This window comes from Phoenix dactylifera, chromosome 1, assembly GCF_051530095.1.
Source record: "Phoenix dactylifera cultivar Ajwa chromosome 1, Ajwa_hap1_PhDact_Kaust_v1.1, whole genome shotgun sequence".
NCBI lineage: Eukaryota > Viridiplantae > Streptophyta > Magnoliopsida > Arecales > Arecaceae > Phoenix > Phoenix dactylifera.
This window is the reverse complement of record NC_143190.1, coordinates 37597439-37616285: the sequence shown is the minus strand read 5'-3', so window position 1 is coordinate 37616285 and position 18847 is coordinate 37597439. Positions and strand designations below refer to the sequence as shown.

General features: G+C 44.5%; 2 protein-coding genes across 10 annotated transcripts; one reads left to right on the top strand and one right to left on the bottom strand.

The window, feature by feature from the left end:
• Nucleotides 1–6140: 6140 nt before the first annotated feature.
• Nucleotides 6141–8528, bottom strand: LOC120110580 (polyubiquitin). The gene is made up of 2 exons (XM_039125927.3): nt 8370–8528; nt 6141–7988 (listed from the first exon to the last, which is right to left on the bottom strand). The coding sequence occupies exon 2, from the start codon at nt 7986–7988 to the stop codon at nt 6387–6389; it is 1602 nt and encodes a 533-aa protein (XP_038981855.3). The 5' UTR covers nt 8370–8528; the 3' UTR covers nt 6141–6386.
• Nucleotides 8529–8639: 111 nt separating this feature from the next.
• LOC103716825 (transcription initiation factor TFIID subunit 7-like) lies at nt 8640–18505 on the top strand. 9 transcript variants are annotated; one of them, XR_015988315.2, is made up of 7 exons: nt 8807–9387; nt 17057–17190; nt 17262–17381; nt 17447–17510; nt 17846–18028; nt 18127–18182; nt 18285–18505. XR_015988315.2 is itself a non-coding variant. In XM_017845131.5 (6 exons), exons 2-6 carry the CDS (start codon nt 9273–9275, stop codon nt 18007–18009), a joined length of 597 nt encoding a protein of 198 aa, XP_017700620.4. In that variant the 5' UTR covers nt 8640–8800; nt 9233–9272; the 3' UTR covers nt 18010–18505. The 9 variants fall into 9 exon arrangements, 6 of the variants coding, with proteins under 6 accessions (XP_017700620.4, XP_088580174.2, XP_088580150.2 ...); XR_015988312.2 differs by having other exon boundaries at nt 17846–18032; XM_017845131.5 differs by adding an exon at nt 8640–8800 and having other exon boundaries at nt 9233–9387; nt 17846–18505.
• The last annotated feature ends 342 nt before the right edge of the window (nt 18506–18847 follow it).

Here is an 18847-nt window from a genome sequence, read left to right as displayed (position 1 = left end):
GCTCGTGAGTTCACTAGATTGGGGAAGTATGCTCCTTACATCATCCCCACTGAAGCTGCCAGGATAGAAAGGTTCAGACGAGGTCTGATTTCCCCGCTTTATAATGCAGTACTGGCAGTAGAGGTCCCCACCTTGTCTAGGCTGATAGATAAAGCAAAACAGTGGGAGACCAGAAACAAAGAGGAAAGAGCTGAAAGAGAACAGAGAAAAATGAGTGTGGGGAAGGAGCAAAGCAGTAGAGGTAGATCTGAGGGAGTAGATCTCTCGGAGGGCCCGACGGAGCAGTCTGTATGCTCAACTCCACCTGCCCCACGTAAGAGGAAATGGAGGAAAAGAGGTCAATCACAAGAAACTTTTCTACCATCAGTACCTCGTCCTCCAGTCACTATAGCCAGAACTGAATCTGAGTTCCAATCATGGCCAGTGTGTGGCATATGTGGGAAGCAGCACCCTGGCAGATGCAGAATGGGCCAGGGAGTGTGCTACAGATGTGGACAGCCGGGTCATTTTGCCAGAGAATGCCCGCAGGGTGCCACCCAGCAGTTTGTGCCTTTGGCATCCTACCCTTCTGTGCAGATGGACAGGCCTAGTAGTAGGGAGCCTGTAGGCAGAGGTAGAGGTCAAGCACAAACATCACAGCAGAGTGCTGGACCATCTCAACTGTCAGCTCCAGTAGGCAGAGGGCAAGGAAGGGTGTTCACGGTAAATCCACAGGAGGCACAGACATCGAATGCAGCTATGACAGGTAATTTACTCTTTTAAATTCGAGGACGAATTTTATATAAGGGGGGGAGGATGTAATAACCCCAAAATATTTTTTTTATATAAAAAGGGATAGAATAGTCCTTTTCAATTAATATAAGGGGTAAAATAGGAAAGAATCAAAAGATAATGGCATAGTTGTAGATGCATTGAAGTGGTAAGGGTAAAATTGGAAGGAATCAAAAGTTAATGGCATAACGGTAGATATGTTGAAGTGTTAGGGGCAAAATGAGAATTTAATAATATTAAACAAAGGGTGAATAGTGTTTTGATGTGATTTAATTAGGGGGTTTGTGTGGCTTTTGGATGGAAACCGAGAGAGAGTCACAGGGGAGTCTCAGACGGACAGAGAGGAAGAAAAAGAAGGAGAGGAAAGGAAAGGAAGAAAGGAAGAGGAAAGGAAAGGAAAGGAAGAAAGGAAGAGGAAGGAGATCCCGGTTGCACTTCTAGCTGAAGGGAAAAACGTAGATCTCCTTTCCCTCTACGCAAGGACCTCGATTTCCAAAAAGAAAAAGGTAAATATCCATCCCTATCTAGTCTTTGGATGACATTAGGCTATACAAAGGGTGGATATAGTCTAGAGGGATCGGATAAGGGTTGTAGAGGCGGTTAAAAGAGGAAGAATCAGATTTTGACAAATTTTTCCGGCACTACGGAAAAACTGTGCCGAAGTCCCAACTTCGGCGAATTATTTAGGGGGCCAAATGGCCTCCGATGATGATGCATGTTATCTCTTTGGAATCCTCTATGAGTGTAGAATGTTAGGTAAAAATTTCATCAAATTTGGAGTCTGAAAAGTGGATCAAACCCGGGATGAAGTAACCGGCTGTCGGTCCGGGTTACTGTTTATCCGGGTGGAAATAAGGGATTTCATGCTATAATAGAGTATTAAGCCTAGATCAAGCTAAAAGGGACCTTGTACTCATGCAAGGGAATCCCTAGTATACATAAATGATGAGTTAATTAATAGAAAAAGAAAAAAAGAAAGAAAAGAAAAGATTTAGGGAACGGGGGAGTTGAATCAATTAAAGTTCCCTATATTATAAATGGCACGTAGATTATAGCCCTTGATACAGGACTAAATGTATTATAAATGCATGTCACAGTTGGGCAAGAAGCTAGGGAACAAGAGGAAGAAGTTCCCCACTGCCTGCTGTAGAATTTTGGAGGCGTATCAGGGCTGTGCCGGATTGACAGGTGAGTGGGAGTCATGTACTTTGCACCATGAGCATCCTTAATTCATTTTCATGAATGTCGCCAAGTGTGAATTGATTCCACTTGAGCATATTGGTTGATATTGTAGTAGATTCCTCTATAATCTTGATTCTCTATGCTTGATTATTCTGTACATGCATTTGAGGAAACATTGAGAGGAATTACGAGGGGTTGATGAGTAATCAAATTGATTCTGAATTGTGAAATGATTTCTTTTGTAAATTGATTTCATTTCCTCTATTTCAAAGATTTGTAGAGCCTTTTTAATGGTATATTGAGTTGTATTGCACTTCCTTGACCCTCACTCCTAACCCTGATGTTAGTTTATGATTGGGTCATGATCGAGTGAGTGGTAGTCTTGATCATACTCCTTTTTAGCAGAGTATTGGGAGGGTGCATTATGGCATTTATGCATGGCTTGGCAGTATCTGCAGGACACCTATAGTCGATGGGGTTGAACATCGGCCTTTGTGCACATAGTAGCCTTCTGGGTGGGCGGAGCCCAGTCCCTTCCTAGGGGGGGACACGGCCCTAGGCGTAGGATCGGCCGGTCCTATGACTTATATTCTGCTTGCCGCCGGGCATAGTAAGACCCCGCGAGGTGCAGTATGGCTTTCCGCGGATGTAGAATTCCCGCGAGGTGCCGTTTAGTATGTAGATGTGAGATGGATTTCTGTTCTGGATACTGGCCAGCATTTATATGATTAGTGTGGTGTCTTATCCTGCATATGCATGTGACAGTAGGGAGTTGTTGCTGGTTCGCCTGGGGCGTAAAACCCACCTTCCGACAGCTGTTTAGCATTTACATTATCGATATGGTGTCTTATCCTGCATATGCATGTGACAGTAGGGAGTTGTTGCTGGTTCGCCTGGGGCGTAAAACCCACCTCCCGACAGCTGTCTAGTGATGATTTCAGCATATTGACACCTGATTTGTATGTTCCAGCATTATGATCTGTTGAGCATATTCATGAGTAGCATATATGTTTACTTGATTATTCCATATATGCTTCAGATGAGTTGATATTGATTGTGGTGATATTGATGATTTACTCCATATTCTCTATGTTGAGTTCATGTTCATGTTGTTATTGATCTTGAGATTTCATCTCGAGCCATGATTATATTCTGTCTCATGTGCATAGTACTCTCTACTCCACTCACTGAGTATTTATATACTCACTCCCCAGTTTAATATTTTTGATTGCAGGGCAGGTATTGTATAGAGAGGAGCAGGATTAGTGGTTGCCTGCTAGCTGTGCCGCTCCATAGTATAGTATAGTATAATGTAAATAGAGGTTTATACCTTTTGGTGTATTATAAACCTTCTATTGTATATAGTGCATAGTTACAGTCATAGATCCTGTTGTGGATATGGGTTTGACCATGGATGGAATGGGAACCAGATTTTTATACAGATGAGTTATATGCCTGAGATAATGTATTGATATATATTGTCCAGGTTCATTATGTGACGGATTATGTGATTGCTGCTCTGACAGGTAGTGTGTTGTATGTATTGAGATAATCCTGACAGGTCACTATAGGAAAAGTGATCATTTTGTGCATGTATCATGCCAAATTTTTCAAGATCTATTGATGATTGATAGGTAGTAGGGTTCTACGCGGTGGCTGGTGGCCTTATGCCTACCCGCACCCTAGGACCGTCGCGGCGGCCCGCCGGGAATGGGGCGGGGGTCGTGACAGACCCAGACCCAACCCGTCGCCTGACTTAGCACCTGCACCGGGTTGACTCGCCACACCAGCGGCCACCCCCACACCAGCCAACCCGACATCCTTCTCCGGCGTCTTCCTCCGGGCCACCTTAGAGGGTTTCTGCCACCCTTCAAGGTCGACCGGCGAGGAGACCCCAGAAGAGTTGGCGCAGGCCCGGGAAGGAGTGATCGCCGGGTCCGACCGAGATCCCTCAGTAGTCGTCTCCTTCCTTTGTGCCGCCTTCTTGGCCACCGGCTTGTGCCAGGGACGACTCATCACCATCCATGGCCCATACACCGCCGGCTCCTCCACTGCACCAGCTCCCCCACGCTCCGTCTCAACATCCCCCTGATCATCCCCCCCGGAACCAGGCGACTTCCTCCACCCTGTCTCTGCCGTCTCCCCTGAACCCGCCACCGGAGTGAAACGACCACACCCCGGCGCCGAATGCCCAATCCGGCCGCATTTGGAGCACGGGGCAGGCATATTCTCGTAAACAAAGCTTTGCCAGAAAGTTTCCTCGACTCCACCTGTTCTTCCCCTCACCGTCGTCCCCGGTTTAAGAGAGCCAGAGCAGTCGAGCTCGATCTTAACTCTCGCGAAGCCAAACCTCCGCCCCTGCTCCGTGAACACGTCCAAAGCCAACGGATTTCCAGCCCTCGCCGCGATCTTATATATGGTCTCCTTCCTCCAGTAATCGACAGGCAGACGAGGGAGCCGGAGCCAGACGACGACCCTGCCAACCCCCTTGGCGCCAGGCACAAAGTTGGGTTGCCATCTATCCATCGCCACAAGTTGCCCGGCCACTGTCCAGGGGCCATTCAACACAGCAGCTTCGCGGTCCTCCTCCTTGGCGAACCGAAGAACAGTGAAGCCGTCCATAAGCGGGAAAGCCTCCACATTGTAGGCCAATCGACCCACCCTCTTGATCTCCTTCGCAATCCACTCACCTGGGACTGTCCTCCCCAAGCTTCTAACGATGACCGCCGAGCTCCGCCACTCCGCCCGTGCATCCTCCAGCTCCTCTTCCGTGATGTCAACCACCTCGTCGGAGAACCTGTTTTGCATGAGCTCCACCTCCCGGGAAGATGGCTGGTGACAGGTCCACGCCGGTTGCCGAGCGGGTCCCTTTGCAACGTCCGCCCAAGACCGCTCCTTCGTCGCTTCCCCCACCCCCTGCACCGCAGGACCCCCATCCATCCCCGGTCGAACCGGAACCCCCTTCCGAGAATCCATGAGCTGCTCGCCCCCACACCAGATGTTTGGGAGAATACCCCACCCACCGCACAGATTTTGGCGCACCTAGGTACGCTTCCCGAGCCACTCTGCCCGGCCACTGTCCAGGGGCCATTCAACACAGCAGCTTCGCGGTCCTCCTCCTTGGCGAACCGAAGAACAGTGAAGCCGTCCATAAGCGGGAAAGCCTCCACATTGTAGGCCAATCGACCCACCCTCTTGATCTCCTTCGCAATCCACTCACCTGGGACTGTCCTCCCCAAGCTTCTAACGATGACCGCCGAGCTCCGCCACTCCGCCCGTGCATCCTCCAGCTCCTCTTCCGTGATGTCAACCACCTCGTCGGAGAACCTGTTTTGCATGAGCTCCACCTCCCGGGAAGATGGCTGGTGACAGGTCCACGCCGGTTGCCGAGCGGGTCCCTTTGCAACGTCCGCCCAAGACCGCTCCTTCGTCGCTTCCCCCACCCCCTGCACCGCAGGACCCCCATCCATCCCCGGTCGAACCGGAACCCCCTTCCGAGAATCCATGAGCTGCTCGCCCCCACACCAGATGTTTGGGAGAATACCCCACCCACCGCACAAATTTTGGCGCACCTAGGTACGCTTCCCGAGCCACTCACTCTCTCTCCCCCCGAGCCACTCACCTTGTTTTTGAAACTATCTAGTGAGGCTATATTAACAACCAAGATTCTCTCCATTCAGATCGACATGAGGATCCAACTCCATTACATTGCTAGAATCCATATTGTATATTTGAAGCCAGCCGCACCTTAAAGTATCTTGCGACGCCTCTAAAATTGCACCGCATGAATGATCCGTGCTCGTAGGCTAATGCTGAATGTGAAATCGATCCGGTGCTTCGAGCTCGAGAAAATTAGTTTGCTCATCCTACACTAAAGCACTTGCTAAGTTCCTACGAGAAAGAATCATCCTACACTAAAGCACTTGCTAAGTTCCTACGAGAAAGAAAGACGTGCATCACAAAAAGTTTAGCAATGCTAGTAATAATATATCGTCAAAATAAATATTAATAGCATCCAAATAAATATATGGTTGCAATTTTTTTGTTTCTTTTTAATGCATCCAAATAAATATCAATATCATCAGACCCGGCCATATATAGGAGCTCGACCAACAAAAATTTAGAATGCAGGAGAAAAGGTTAAATACTCTCAAATTTACGCCAAATAAAATTTCTCTCTTCAAACATGGGCGCAAAATAAGTTTAGTCCTGGCATTATTTTTCGGCAGGATAAGCACCCACCGAAGCAGAACACAAAAGAAAACAAGGATACGATTCGAGCCGCCCACATTAAGTCGGCCAACGACACCACACAAACACGAGACAAACCACGGACGCATAACAGAACCAGACACGTGTGACCACACGAGACAAAACACGGACGCAGACCGGACGCGAACAGCTCCAGGACCACCAGATCAACGGCTGAGAATTCACATCCCACCGCGGAGGCGGAGCACCAGATGGAGGGTAGACTCCTTCTGGATGTTGTAGTCGGCGAGAGTCCGACCGTCCTCGAGCTGCTTCCCGGCGAAGATCAGCCTCTGCTGATCCGGCGGAATCCCCTCCTTATCCTGGATCTTCGCCTTCACGTTGTCGATAGTGTCCGAGCTCTCCACCTCCAGGGTGATCGTCTTGCCGGTGAGAGTCTTCACGAAGATCTGCATCCCTCCCCTGAGGCGGAGCACCAGGTGGAGGGTGGACTCCTTCTGGATGTTATAGTCGGCGAGGGTCCGGCCGTCTTCAAGCTGTTTTCCGGCAAAGATGAGCCTCTGCTGGTCCGGGGGGATGCCCTCCTTGTCCTGGATCTTGGCCTTCACGTTGTCGATCGTGTCCGAGGACTCGACCTCCAGGGTGATGGTTTTGCCGGTGAGGGTCTTCACGAAGATCTGCATCCCTCCCCTGAGGCGGAGCACCAGGTGGAGGGTGGACTCCTTCTGGATATTATAGTCGGCGAGGGTCCGGCCGTCTTCAAGCTGTTTCCCGGCAAAGATGAGCCTCTGCTGGTCCGGGGGGATGCCCTCCTTGTCCTGGATCTTGGCCTTGACGTTGTCGATCGTATCCGAGGACTCGACCTCCAGGGTGATGGTTTTGCCGGTGAGGGTCTTGACGAAGATTTGCATACCACCACGGAGACGGAGAACGAGATGGAGGGTGGACTCCTTCTGGATGTTATAGTCGGCGAGGGTCCGGCCGTCTTCAAGCTGTTTTCCGGCAAAGATGAGCCTCTGCTGGTCCGGGGGGATGCCCTCCTTGTCCTGGATCTTGGCCTTCACGTTGTCGATCGTGTCCGAGGACTCGACCTCCAGGGTGATGGTTTTGCCGGTGAGGGTCTTCACGAAGATCTGCATCCCTCCCCTGAGGCGGAGCACCAGGTGGAGGGTGGACTCCTTCTGGATATTATAGTCGGCGAGGGTCCGGCCGTCTTCAAGCTGTTTCCCGGCAAAGATGAGCCTCTGCTGGTCCGGGGGGATGCCCTCCTTGTCCTGGATCTTGGCCTTGACGTTGTCGATCGTATCCGAGGACTCGACCTCCAGGGTGATGGTTTTGCCGGTGAGGGTCTTGACGAAGATTTGCATACCACCACGGAGACGGAGAACGAGATGGAGGGTGGACTCCTTCTGGATGTTGTAGTCGGCGAGCGTCCGGCCGTCCTCGAGCTGCTTGCCGGCGAAGATAAGACGTTGCTGGTCCGGGGGGATGCCCTCTTTGTCCTGGATCTTGGCCTTGACGTTGTCGATCGTGTCCGAGGACTCGACCTCTAGGGTGATGGTCTTGCCGGTGAGAGTCTTCACGAAGATCTGCATCCCTCCCCTGAGGCGGAGCACCAGGTGGAGGGTGGACTCCTTCTGGATATTATAGTCGGCGAGCGTCCGGCCGTCCTCGAGCTGCTTGCCGGCGAAGATAAGACGTTGCTGGTCCGGGGGGATGCCCTCCTTGTCTTGGATCTTGGCCTTGACGTTGTCGATCGTGTCCGAGGACTCGACCTCCAGGGTAATGGTCTTGCCGGTGAGGGTCTTCACGAAGATCTGCATCTGTTTTCACGGAAAGAAAAACAAGAACAGGCATCAGAGGTAGTTCTACGAACAGATCAAACTTACTTGACAAAGAAACAGAAAAGGAGTTGATCGATGGTGGAGACCATGAGCAGATCGACAATAGGGCAAGGGGATTCAAGCGACGGACATATGTATCACATTAAAATCTAAAAAAATAGCGAGAGAAATTGCAACAACAGATCTTTATCTCGATTGTTACGGAGGAAACAAAATAAAAAAAAAATCCAAAATATTTTTTTTCAAAAAACAAAGAATCATATGTACTTCTAGCCAAGCAGAACCCATCGAAAATCCAAATAGAATTAGGATAGTTAACCGTTCTATGAGATCTACAAGAAATGAGACAAAAGAATATACCTTACAAGAACGAATTGAGAACTCTTCACTTTCAACCGAAGAAAACTGGATGGCAGAAGAAAGAGGGATGGGTCTTATATAAAGCTGGAATTGCCGACGCCTGGGGGAGAATGTGAACGGACGACGGAACCACCGAGAAAAGCAAGACCAATTATGGGCGAACACGTGTCGTCTATGAGCTGTAAAGACGTGGCGTGCACGGAACATGGTTTTATTTTAACCATTGTTCCCCCGTGACGAGGGATAACTTGATGAACGGCCATGATGTGGCAACCGATGTGATGATTAAAATTATCTACGGACAGAGTTGGTCGACTACTCGAATCTGAGCCGGAGCAGAGTCCGGATGTCCATAGCAGGTCTTCGAATACAAATTCGAAACCCTCTCCCTCCTTGCTCCATTACCGCCGAGCGGAGGAGCGCAGCTCAAGGTATGCCCCCATTTTTCTGCTTCTTTTGTCGTTCTCTGAGCTGTTTTTGGATAACCATTCCTCTGTTCAACGGCTTGGCCAAGGTTTGGCTTTGCTTGGTCTTAAATTTGGGTTGCCAGGATCCTCTTCGTGGTCCATCAATGGTGAGACAAATTCCGATCGGTTGTAATGAATTTTTCTGATTAATTTATTCGAAGGTTTCATAAGTGATGGGTTATACGATTCCCTCAGTTGTTCTTTTGGGATGCAAGGCTATATACCCATCGATCTTCCCCTTGTGTGCAAGCTAGGGTTTTGTTGAATTCTGAAGGGATTTAGGGAAAATTTGAGCCTAGTTGTTGGTGAATTGTTTGATTCGGCGTCCTGGGTGAGTTGCTATTATTGTTCGAGTCCTTTTGAGAGGTGTTATACAATGTTTTTATTTAACTGAAGGGTTGGAGATTTGGTTTCTTGAGTTGGGGACGTCCGTGAGATGGAAGAACAATTCATACTCCGAGTCCCCCCTTCTGTATCTGAACGAATAGAACGCCTTTTCAATGAGAACGCTTCCTCTTCCGAAGACGGGTCGTTGGATTTGTCCTTTTCAGGTATTTCCTTGTGCTTATGCTTCTTATTTTCTTTTTTGTAAAAAATAGTCCTGCAAGGTAATCTAGTTCATGCCTGATCGGTGCTGATAATTATTAAATGTCTTCAGTCGTGTTACAAACTGTAATGGTGTACTTGTGACAATCTCTTTTCTTTACCTACCGTTCCCTACTTTTCATGCAAATTTGTAGTTTTTTTCATGAACTTTTCATGAAGGAATAGTTGAGGTCAGAAGACTCCTCCGTGAAGGTGACGGTAATTCCTCTTTTGTTGACTAGGGCTGATGGCAGAGGGAGTTCCTCTAAGAAAATCTTTCACTCTACTATTCTCTTTGGAGAAATTATGGGGCCAATTGTGTGGGTTGTTGGAGTTTTGCATAGGCATATCTAGGAGAAAACTAATCAATTCTAAAAAATAAATCAGAGACAGTGAAGAAACCATTTAGGCAATAAAATTTTCTTAAGCAGGATATGTACATGTTTCAGTACAACAGCTTGGAAAATCCTGTTATTAGAACTTTTCAGGGATCTTGATAACATAATACTCCCTATCCAGATGCAAGGATATTTGGCCTGGAACCACAGTGAGTGAATTTTAAGATTGAACAAGCGATTCGCAATGAATGTTTGGTAAAGTTGAGCACGTGCATTTTAAAACTTCTTGAGTAGTATGCGATATGTGATATAAATACGATTATAGTTTAAGCATAAGCACTACAAATGAAGATATAGGTGTTACAATTGGAACGTTGATTGGAATAGGGAGGTCAATAGGTTAGTCGTGGGTTTGGGAAGGACGGACTGTGGAATCTTGGTATGATCTTCAGTTTAGAGGAGGGGATAGAGTTTCTCTCTGACATGATGGATGGTGTGGGAGTTAGCTTCAGGCAATTTAAGGCTTATTGCTACTTGTAATCTATTGATAGTTGCGTGTCATGTTGTCATGGCTACACGAGAACTTGAATATCATTTTCATCTAAAGTAGTTCTGAGTTATTTACCCTAGTTTAATGAGGTCAGTTCATCTTGACTTATTCAGAAGATTTATTACTTATTGATACCGTTGTCATACATTCATTAGGTGCAGCTGGTGTGTTTTAGGCATTGAAATTTGGATTTCCACCTTCCTTTAAATATATGACTTCTTTTTTAATTGCTTTGCATATTTTTGATTTCTTAGGCTATGTTCAGAAGCAAAATATCGTGGAATAGATATCAGCTAACCCAATCATTTTGCCAAACAACATAATGGTATTCTAGTTACTCTGGAGTAAAATTACTCCAGTCAAATTTCATCTTAATCCATTTACCCTAGTAAACCCAGAATAAACAACTCCATTGGGAGAGGTGGATTAGTTTATTCCATGTTCAAGGTCCATGACTTCCCAAAAACACCCATGAATCCCTCTTCCTTCTCATGACTTATCTTTCTCTCAAGATTTTTGACTGCGAACAACCACCTTGCTGACTTCCTGTGCTAAAGGTTCTTCTGTGGCATGACACCGCTGCCCTTATCAACAGAGCGACCATCATTGGCCTTGTCTCCAACCTCCACCATGGCATTGGCCAGGCTCTCAGCGATTGCCACTAGAGATCGATGACGACATCCTCGTTGACACCAGGCCACCATTCTTTGCAATGTTTGGATGGTAGAGGTGTCCAAGACCGAGGTTGAACCCATCATCCTTGTCACCTTTGATTGAGGCCATTGGTGATCCAGCCAAGATAGGTAATGGTGTCCTCAGTGGGCCAGAATTAGAGATGGGCACTGGGCCGGGCCGCCCATGGCCCGGCACGGCACGGCACGAAGCGGGCCGTGCCTGGCACGGCCCGCCAGCTACAGTGCCGGGCCGTGCCTGGCACGGCCCCTTTGATAGGGCCGTGCTGGGCTAGAGGTTCCTGGCCAGCGGGCCGTGCCAGGCACGGCCTGCTTCGGGCCTGGGCCGGCACGACCCGGTCTAGGCCCGCGGGCCAAGCACGGCACGGCCCGCGGGCCAGCACGGCACGGCCCATAAGGGCCTGGGCCGGGCTGGCACGCGAGCCTGGCACGGTCCGGGCCTGGGCCCGGCTCGGCCTGATAAAATTTTTTTAATAAATTAATAAATATTGAACACTAAGAAATCTTGATTTATGAATATAAAGCCACCTTAATGGTGGGGGATTTGGCATAGACCCCTACCAGTTTATTAATTTAAATCAAAATGGTACATGAAGGGAGGTTTGGACCTTGGTCTGACCTCTAGATTCTAGAATACAATAAGAAACTAAGAAAGGGCCGAGGTTTGGACCTTGGTCTGACCTCCAGAATACAATAAAAATGTACAATTATAAAAAATTAAGAAATCTTACTAATCATCAGTGATTCAGTGAATCAGTATTCACTCTTCAGTCTTCAGTCTTCAGTCTTCAGTCTTCAGTCTTCAGTAGTGTTTGTATCATCATCATCAGAGGATGTTGTATTATGTCCACCTTTATCTTGAAGTCTTGCCTCAGCATCCAGCCAATCCTTGAAGCAGAGAAGCATCTCCACCGTTTCGCCCGTCATCCTACTTCTCTTTTCGTCAAGAACACGCCGACCTGCACTAAAAGCGGATTCCGATGCTACCGTGGACATCGGCACAGCTAAAATATCGCGTGCAATTGCAGACATAACAGGATATTGATTTCTAACACTCTTCCACCAAGATAATACATCTAGATTCTCTATTTGATTTTCATCATATGCAGACTGAAGATCATTTCGTAAATAAAATTCTAGTTCACTACTTAAAGATGAAGAAGATGAAGAGGAACTTGAAGCATGTGTGTGTCTTCTCTGTGCAATGAATGAAAAAATAGATGACGAACGAGAACTACTAGAAGGAGGAATAGAGGTTTGTATTTGTGTTCTAGATCCACGAATTTTTTCATCATATATAGCATAAATATCATAAAGAAGTTGTCTTACCTCATCTTTAGCAGATTCAGCATCTTGATTCATATTTTCAGCGTATGCATCAAGTAAAATTAGCACGCCATTTAATTTAACTCTAGGATCAAATACAGCAGCTAAGTTATGCATAGGACATATCCTGTCCCAATACTCATTCCATTTAGATTCCATTAGGTGAATAATAGGCATTAAAACATCATCATATCTATGTTCTGCAAATTTTTGACTAATTATATATGCTTGTTGTAAAAATGAACATGAAGTAGGGTAATAAATACCAGAAAGAACATTGGTAGCATTATAAAAACTAAGCAAAAAATCTTCCAAAATTTTTCCTTTATTCCAATCAGTTTCAGTCAATGTAAATCCTAATCCACGATCATTAATATATGCACTTAATAAATTTTTATATGGGTATGCATCATGTATCATGCTATATGTGGAGTTCCAACGAGTAATTACATCAAGTTTAAATTTTTTAAAACGTTTACCATGATTTATGCATAATTCCTTAAATTCTTGAAGTCTTGATCTAGAAGTATGAATAAAAGAAACTGCATTTCTAATTTTTGAAATCACATCTTGAATCATGCCCATGCCAGCTTGAACAGAAAGATTTAAGATATGACATGCACATCTAATATGCAGTAAATTTTCATCTAATATGGGATGCAATGAGTCTTTTAATAATACAACAGCAGAATTATTATTAGATGCATTATCAAAAGTAATAGACATAATTTTATCATTAATATTATGTGAACATGCAGTTTGATAAATTATATTTGAAATTTGTTGTCCAGAATGTGGAAAATCAAAAGCACGAAAAGCAAGAATACGTTTATTTAATTGCCAATCATTATCAATATAATGAGCAGTAATGGCAATAAAACAATTACTACCTACAGATGCTGACCAAATATCAGAAGTTAATGAAATTTTTACATTTAAAGTAGAAAGTGTTTCAATTAAATTTTGTTTCATTGCTAAAAAATTGGTCATAGCTACTCTTCTAAATGTACGCCTATTAGTTCTTTTGTAAGCAGGTTGTAGGTTTAATTGAACATATTCTTCAAAATTAAAAGATTCACGTAAACTAAAAGGTAATTCATCCTTAACTATCCATTTTACAAGTGCTTTTCTTTGATTTTCATGATTATATGCAAAATTACCTACAAGTAATCCCCCTTGTATATTAAGGCTACTTTGAGTTTGAGCATGAGAATCATGCATCCTATGACTCTCTTGATGTCTTTTTAAATGCCCTGTTCCCCCACTACTACTACAACTATAAAGTTTGGCACATTTTTTACATTTAGCTTTCCAGACTCCCTCAACCATAACTCTATCAAATTCATTCCATACAGTACTAGTCCTCTTACGAGAAGAGGTTTGACCTTCACTCGGTTCACCAGTTCTAGAGGAACTAGGAACAGGGGGTTGGGGATTAGTTTCTTCTCCGTCAGAAACAGGAATGCCAAACTGACTTTCCTCAAAAGATGACATATCTATGATTAATTCAAAAAATAAAAACTAACCGCAAGGAGGAATTGAGTAGAGGGTCGGAGGGCAGAGGCAGAGCCGAGATTCCGAGCTTCCTCTTGTGCTCTCAACAGAAGCGACCTTCTCTTCTCAACAGGAACCTCCTCTTGTGTAGCACTTGAACAAACTAAAAATTAAATTGCTAGAAGAGCACTTTAGAGGAGAGAAATAATAGCAGTAGAGAAGGAGAGAATGAGAGGTTTGGTGTGGTGAGAATGAGGGAGGAATGGGCTATTTATAGAAGCCCAAAATTTTTTTTTCCCAAAATACCCCTCCATTCAGCCGTTATTGGACTGTTGGGAGGGGTAAAATCGACTTTTTTTCCGAAAATAGCCGTTGGAAACGGCTATTTTCCCTCCCCCTCTCCAGACGGCCCGTCTGGAGCCGTTACGGGCCGTGCCAGGCACGGCCCGTCTGGAGCCGTTACGGGCCGTGCCTGGCACGGCCCGTGCCGTGCCGTGCCCGGCCCGGCCCACCAATAGAGGGGCCGGGGGCCGGGCCGGGCTGGCCTTCCGTGCCTCACGGCACGGCCCGCTTAGAATTTGGGCCCGGGGGGCCTGGGCCGGGCCGGCCCGGCACGGCCCGTTGCCCAACTCTAGCCAGAATTCATGGAATGTTTAGATGGGTGTGGCTCCAAGATGATAGTTGAATCCATCATCCTATCAATGCCCTGCATGGGACCATCATTGTTGTCACCCTGGGAGGGCACCAGTGTAGTCCATGGATCACCATTGTCATAGTGTTTTAATTACATCTAAGTGTATATTTGTAATAGTATGAAGATAATATGGTGCTCCCTCTTATCTCATCTCTACTCTCTATGTGCTTCTTCTTCTTATTGGTATGTTTTGTATTATTATTTTTTAAAAAAGTAGAAATTGTAATCCCCAATGATTGAACTTTGCTAATGGCTTGAACTTGTTTAATTGGGTGGGTTTACATTTATTAAGTATCATTGTATTTGAATGAATTAAAAAATGGTTATACTTGTGTAAGTATTAGTTTTTGATCTTAATCTTAGAGTTCCATGGTTAGTATGGATTTTTTTTTTTTTTTGATTTTCTAATAATTGCATTGCTATATTGTTCAATCTTTAGTGCATATAATATTATTTGAATTTCCAAGTAGAAATTGATGCTGATCTTTTTTCGAAGTGACGTGGTTTCCAACTAATCACAAGGAGAGATACCTGATTAGCAAAGGAAGTGATTCCAGACTGTCAAAAAATGTTATGTTTCTCCACTAAATAGATTATATTGAAGTAATTAGTCAAATGAAAAATTGATAAGCAAGGGCAGCGTACTAGATTCAGCTCCTTCCGAGCTTCATATGAGACTTTCTAATATATTATTGTTATTTTTATTAAAATAATATTATCATTGTCGTAGCTTGAAAAATTATTTTAATAGCATTTTGATTCTCTCTATATTTGTCCAATTTATATTCCTATGGGGCAGGGACAATTTTGTCCAATTTATGAGAAGTTACCATTTAACCTTCTTATTCCAGTTTTTCCAACCAAGCAACATTCAGGTTTAACATCAGGAATAATAGATCATGAATCAAACAGAATTTAAGCTTATACCATTTAATCCATGGAATAACTGGACATAGAGGGTTAGGAACAATTACTGTTCTGCTTCCAACCGCAGCCTTAGGGGCTACCCTCTATATCCTTGCCTACCAGTGAATTTATGGCAAACAGTTCTAAATGTGTCTACTTATACACGTTGCACTTCCACTTTCTTGTGTCAGACTTCTGGGAATCTGTTAATTGTCAGTGACTATGTTGTGCTACTGTGGGAGCCAGCATGGCCAGTGGTTTGGAAGCACATATTCATAGAATTAATGGGGAGCAATGCCAACTTCCCAACTTGTGCGCCTTATGCAGCCAAAGAGTTGAAATTTGCAAGAGACCTAACACATGTAGAGGATGGTAGTTTTTGGTCCTCCCTCAAAATTATTTACCATATGGGCTCGTTTGGTTCACAGGAAAAGGAGGGGGGAAAGTGTGGTCAACGGGAAAGTAATGAAATGCCTCTTGTTTGGTTGGAGTTTTCAAAGGAGAGAGATGGAAAAGTTGTATTCCCATGGGAATATGATTCCCACATTTCATGGGAAAGTCTTTCCCATGAGAAACATGGGAAAGTTACTTTCCCATGAGGTGGGAATCACTCCTTTTTTATTTTTTTCCCAAAAAGACCCTTCAGCATTAAAGAAGCATTAAAGAGGCATTAAAGACCTAATTTTTATTAAGGGCATAATAGGAATTATACATAACTTTCCTAGGAAAGTGGATGGTCAACCAAACATAAGCACTTTGGAAATTTGTCACTTTCCCATGGTTAACCAAACATGCCAAAAGTACTTTCCTAGGTATCCTCTTCCTAGGAATCTGATTCCCAGGAATCATATTCCTAGGAGGGAAAATACTTCCCGCGAACCAAACGAGCCCTATGTGTATTTGCATGTGTGTTTTTTCTCCTTGCAACTATCCTATTCTGCTAAGATAGGATTTGGGAAAAAAATATTTCTCATATGTATGAACTCTAAAAATGGTATCTGATATAGGTTTTGAAGGGTCAGGCTAGCATGAGATTTTGTTAAGGCTAGTAATGTTATCGGGAACTTTCCATGTTCCCATGTATTCTGTAATTTCAAAATATTAAACTAGTTACTTTGCCCATCGAGAGTCAGAATGTGCTCGAAATTCTGGTATGTGGAGTGGGGTTTAAAACGGGAAAGAGATCTTAAGGGATGAAGTTGCAGGGGAAGATAGTGCAGATAGATTGTGAACCTCTTATTTGAGCATGATATGGGTAGAGAGAAATATTTTAACTAGAGTTGTGCTAGTTTACTTTGATAGCCTCATAACGAGCCCTCCCAAGCACTGAGTTGTCCTTTTTAGAGGGAAACCTTCCAATACTGTAAAGGAAGGTTCAACCTACTAATGTTATTAGTGCATACATCCATCTGATTTTCTTCTGGATGTAGTGTCTTGTAGTTTACAATTTTAAAAGAAAACTTGGTTCCTTCTGTGGATTTCTAATGCCCACCAATTCTTTTATCTTATGTTATTTATGTTGCTTTTTGTATGCACCAAGCATTTTCTTGTATGACGTTTGGTTTTGAGTTGATGTATACATTGTTCTCTTGATTGTTTTTTTGTGTACTTCTAACAAGTTCTATTTCATTGCAGAGGATGGAAGAAATGGTACTTTTATGATTGGCAATGAAAGATTTCCTGCCTCCCTCTTGGATCTTCCTTGCATAGTTGAATCTTATAAAACTTATGATGATACTGTGTTAATCAAAACCGCTGATGTTGGTCAGGTAATTGATGACCGTCCTCTGCTTTGCATAGTTAAAGATTGATTAGAACTTGACCTATTGAAATGGAACAGATTATTATGGTAAGAGAAGAAGGTGATCCTGCTCCAGAAGGGATTGAGTTCAAGCATGGGCTTACCCCACCAATGAGGGATGCTCGCAGAAGGCGGTTCCGGAGAGAACCTGATCTCAATGTACTTAGCTGCGACTTTTGTCTATGATTTCTTTGGTAGTTTCTCACATCTTTTTGCATGTGCAGCCAGAGTTCGTCCAGCGGGTTGAAAGAGATCTACTCAACATTATGTCTGGCGGGACAGTAGAGAATATCCTTTTTGGATGATAATGTTGCAGAGATATTATTGCTTTCGTGCAACTGGGAACTTACATGTGCCGATGAATTTCTGGGAGGTTGTTTGATCTATGCATGCGACCTTTTGTCTTCATTTTTCCATGTTGTTTCCTCCACCTTATTCTCTCACAGTAATAACCATGGAACAAACAGTGCATTTCTTTTCAATCTGATTCTAGTTCCCTATCTGGAGACCTCTTATGTCTTGAGTTACATGTTGGAACTGAAATTTCTCTGTAGGTCTTGCTGTGTAAGACACGGATGTATGAATTATATTTATGGTGAAGTGCTTCCTTAATTCCTTCCTAGGCTCGCGTGTTGAAATGGCTGAAACTGAGGCACGTGGCGCACGCAAGAAACCTGCTGAGACACCCGAGGCAAAGCCAGAAGATGTTCCCTTGGAGGTTGCTACTAATGGGGGCGGTGAACGTGAAAAAAGCGACTCTGATGATTCAATGGAGCCTGAAAGTTAGGGCAGCAAGTACCGACTTGGTTGGTAGGATGTGCACTACTATATTAAGCCTCTGGTAGCTTTAGTTCAGCCCTCTGAAGTGCATGATAGAGGTGCTAATTGGGTTCATCTCCTGCAGGCTTTGGCTGCAACAAGAGGAGGCTGTAGAAACAGGCCCATCAGATTCTAATAAAGGTTTTACAAGTTCTTACATTGTCATGGAAAAAACTCGTGCTAAATTCTCTTTGCCTGTCTTAGAACTCGAAAAATCTCATTTTGGACATGATGTATATACAGCCTGCGTGATATCTCCTACAGATTCACAGTTTATGTTGAAGATCTTAATCAATAGTTGCCATGGCCGTGGAATTTTTGTGTGTTCCACATATAGTGATGTGACTGTAGAAGTTCCTGGTTTATTTAGCCTGATGGTGCTATCTCTAATGGCCGAACTTTCTAGCTTTCTTGTCGATAACGACAACGAAAATGAATACATTTAGCTCTTCATTTTTGGGTCATTTTGCTTTCATTGGCTGTTTGATCTGCGGCTGGGCTAAAATCCCGGGCTGGATGTGATGTTCTCTTCAAGTTGTGTTGTTGTGACAGATAACCAGCTTGCCGCACCGGGTTGTCAGAGATTAGCGTAGCCCTGAGAAAATCTCGACATTTATAGCGTAGCTCTCTCTCAGGCATCCACGGTGGATTGGTTTCACATATAGGCAAGTTCAGGGAGTGGACCATATCGGTCATAGAATTGAATTAGATGCGAAAGGCTCAGTTAAACAAACAAAATATTGGAGACTTTACATGGAAGACTCAGCCATTAATAACAACGTTCGAGTAGTATATTTATGTGTCCA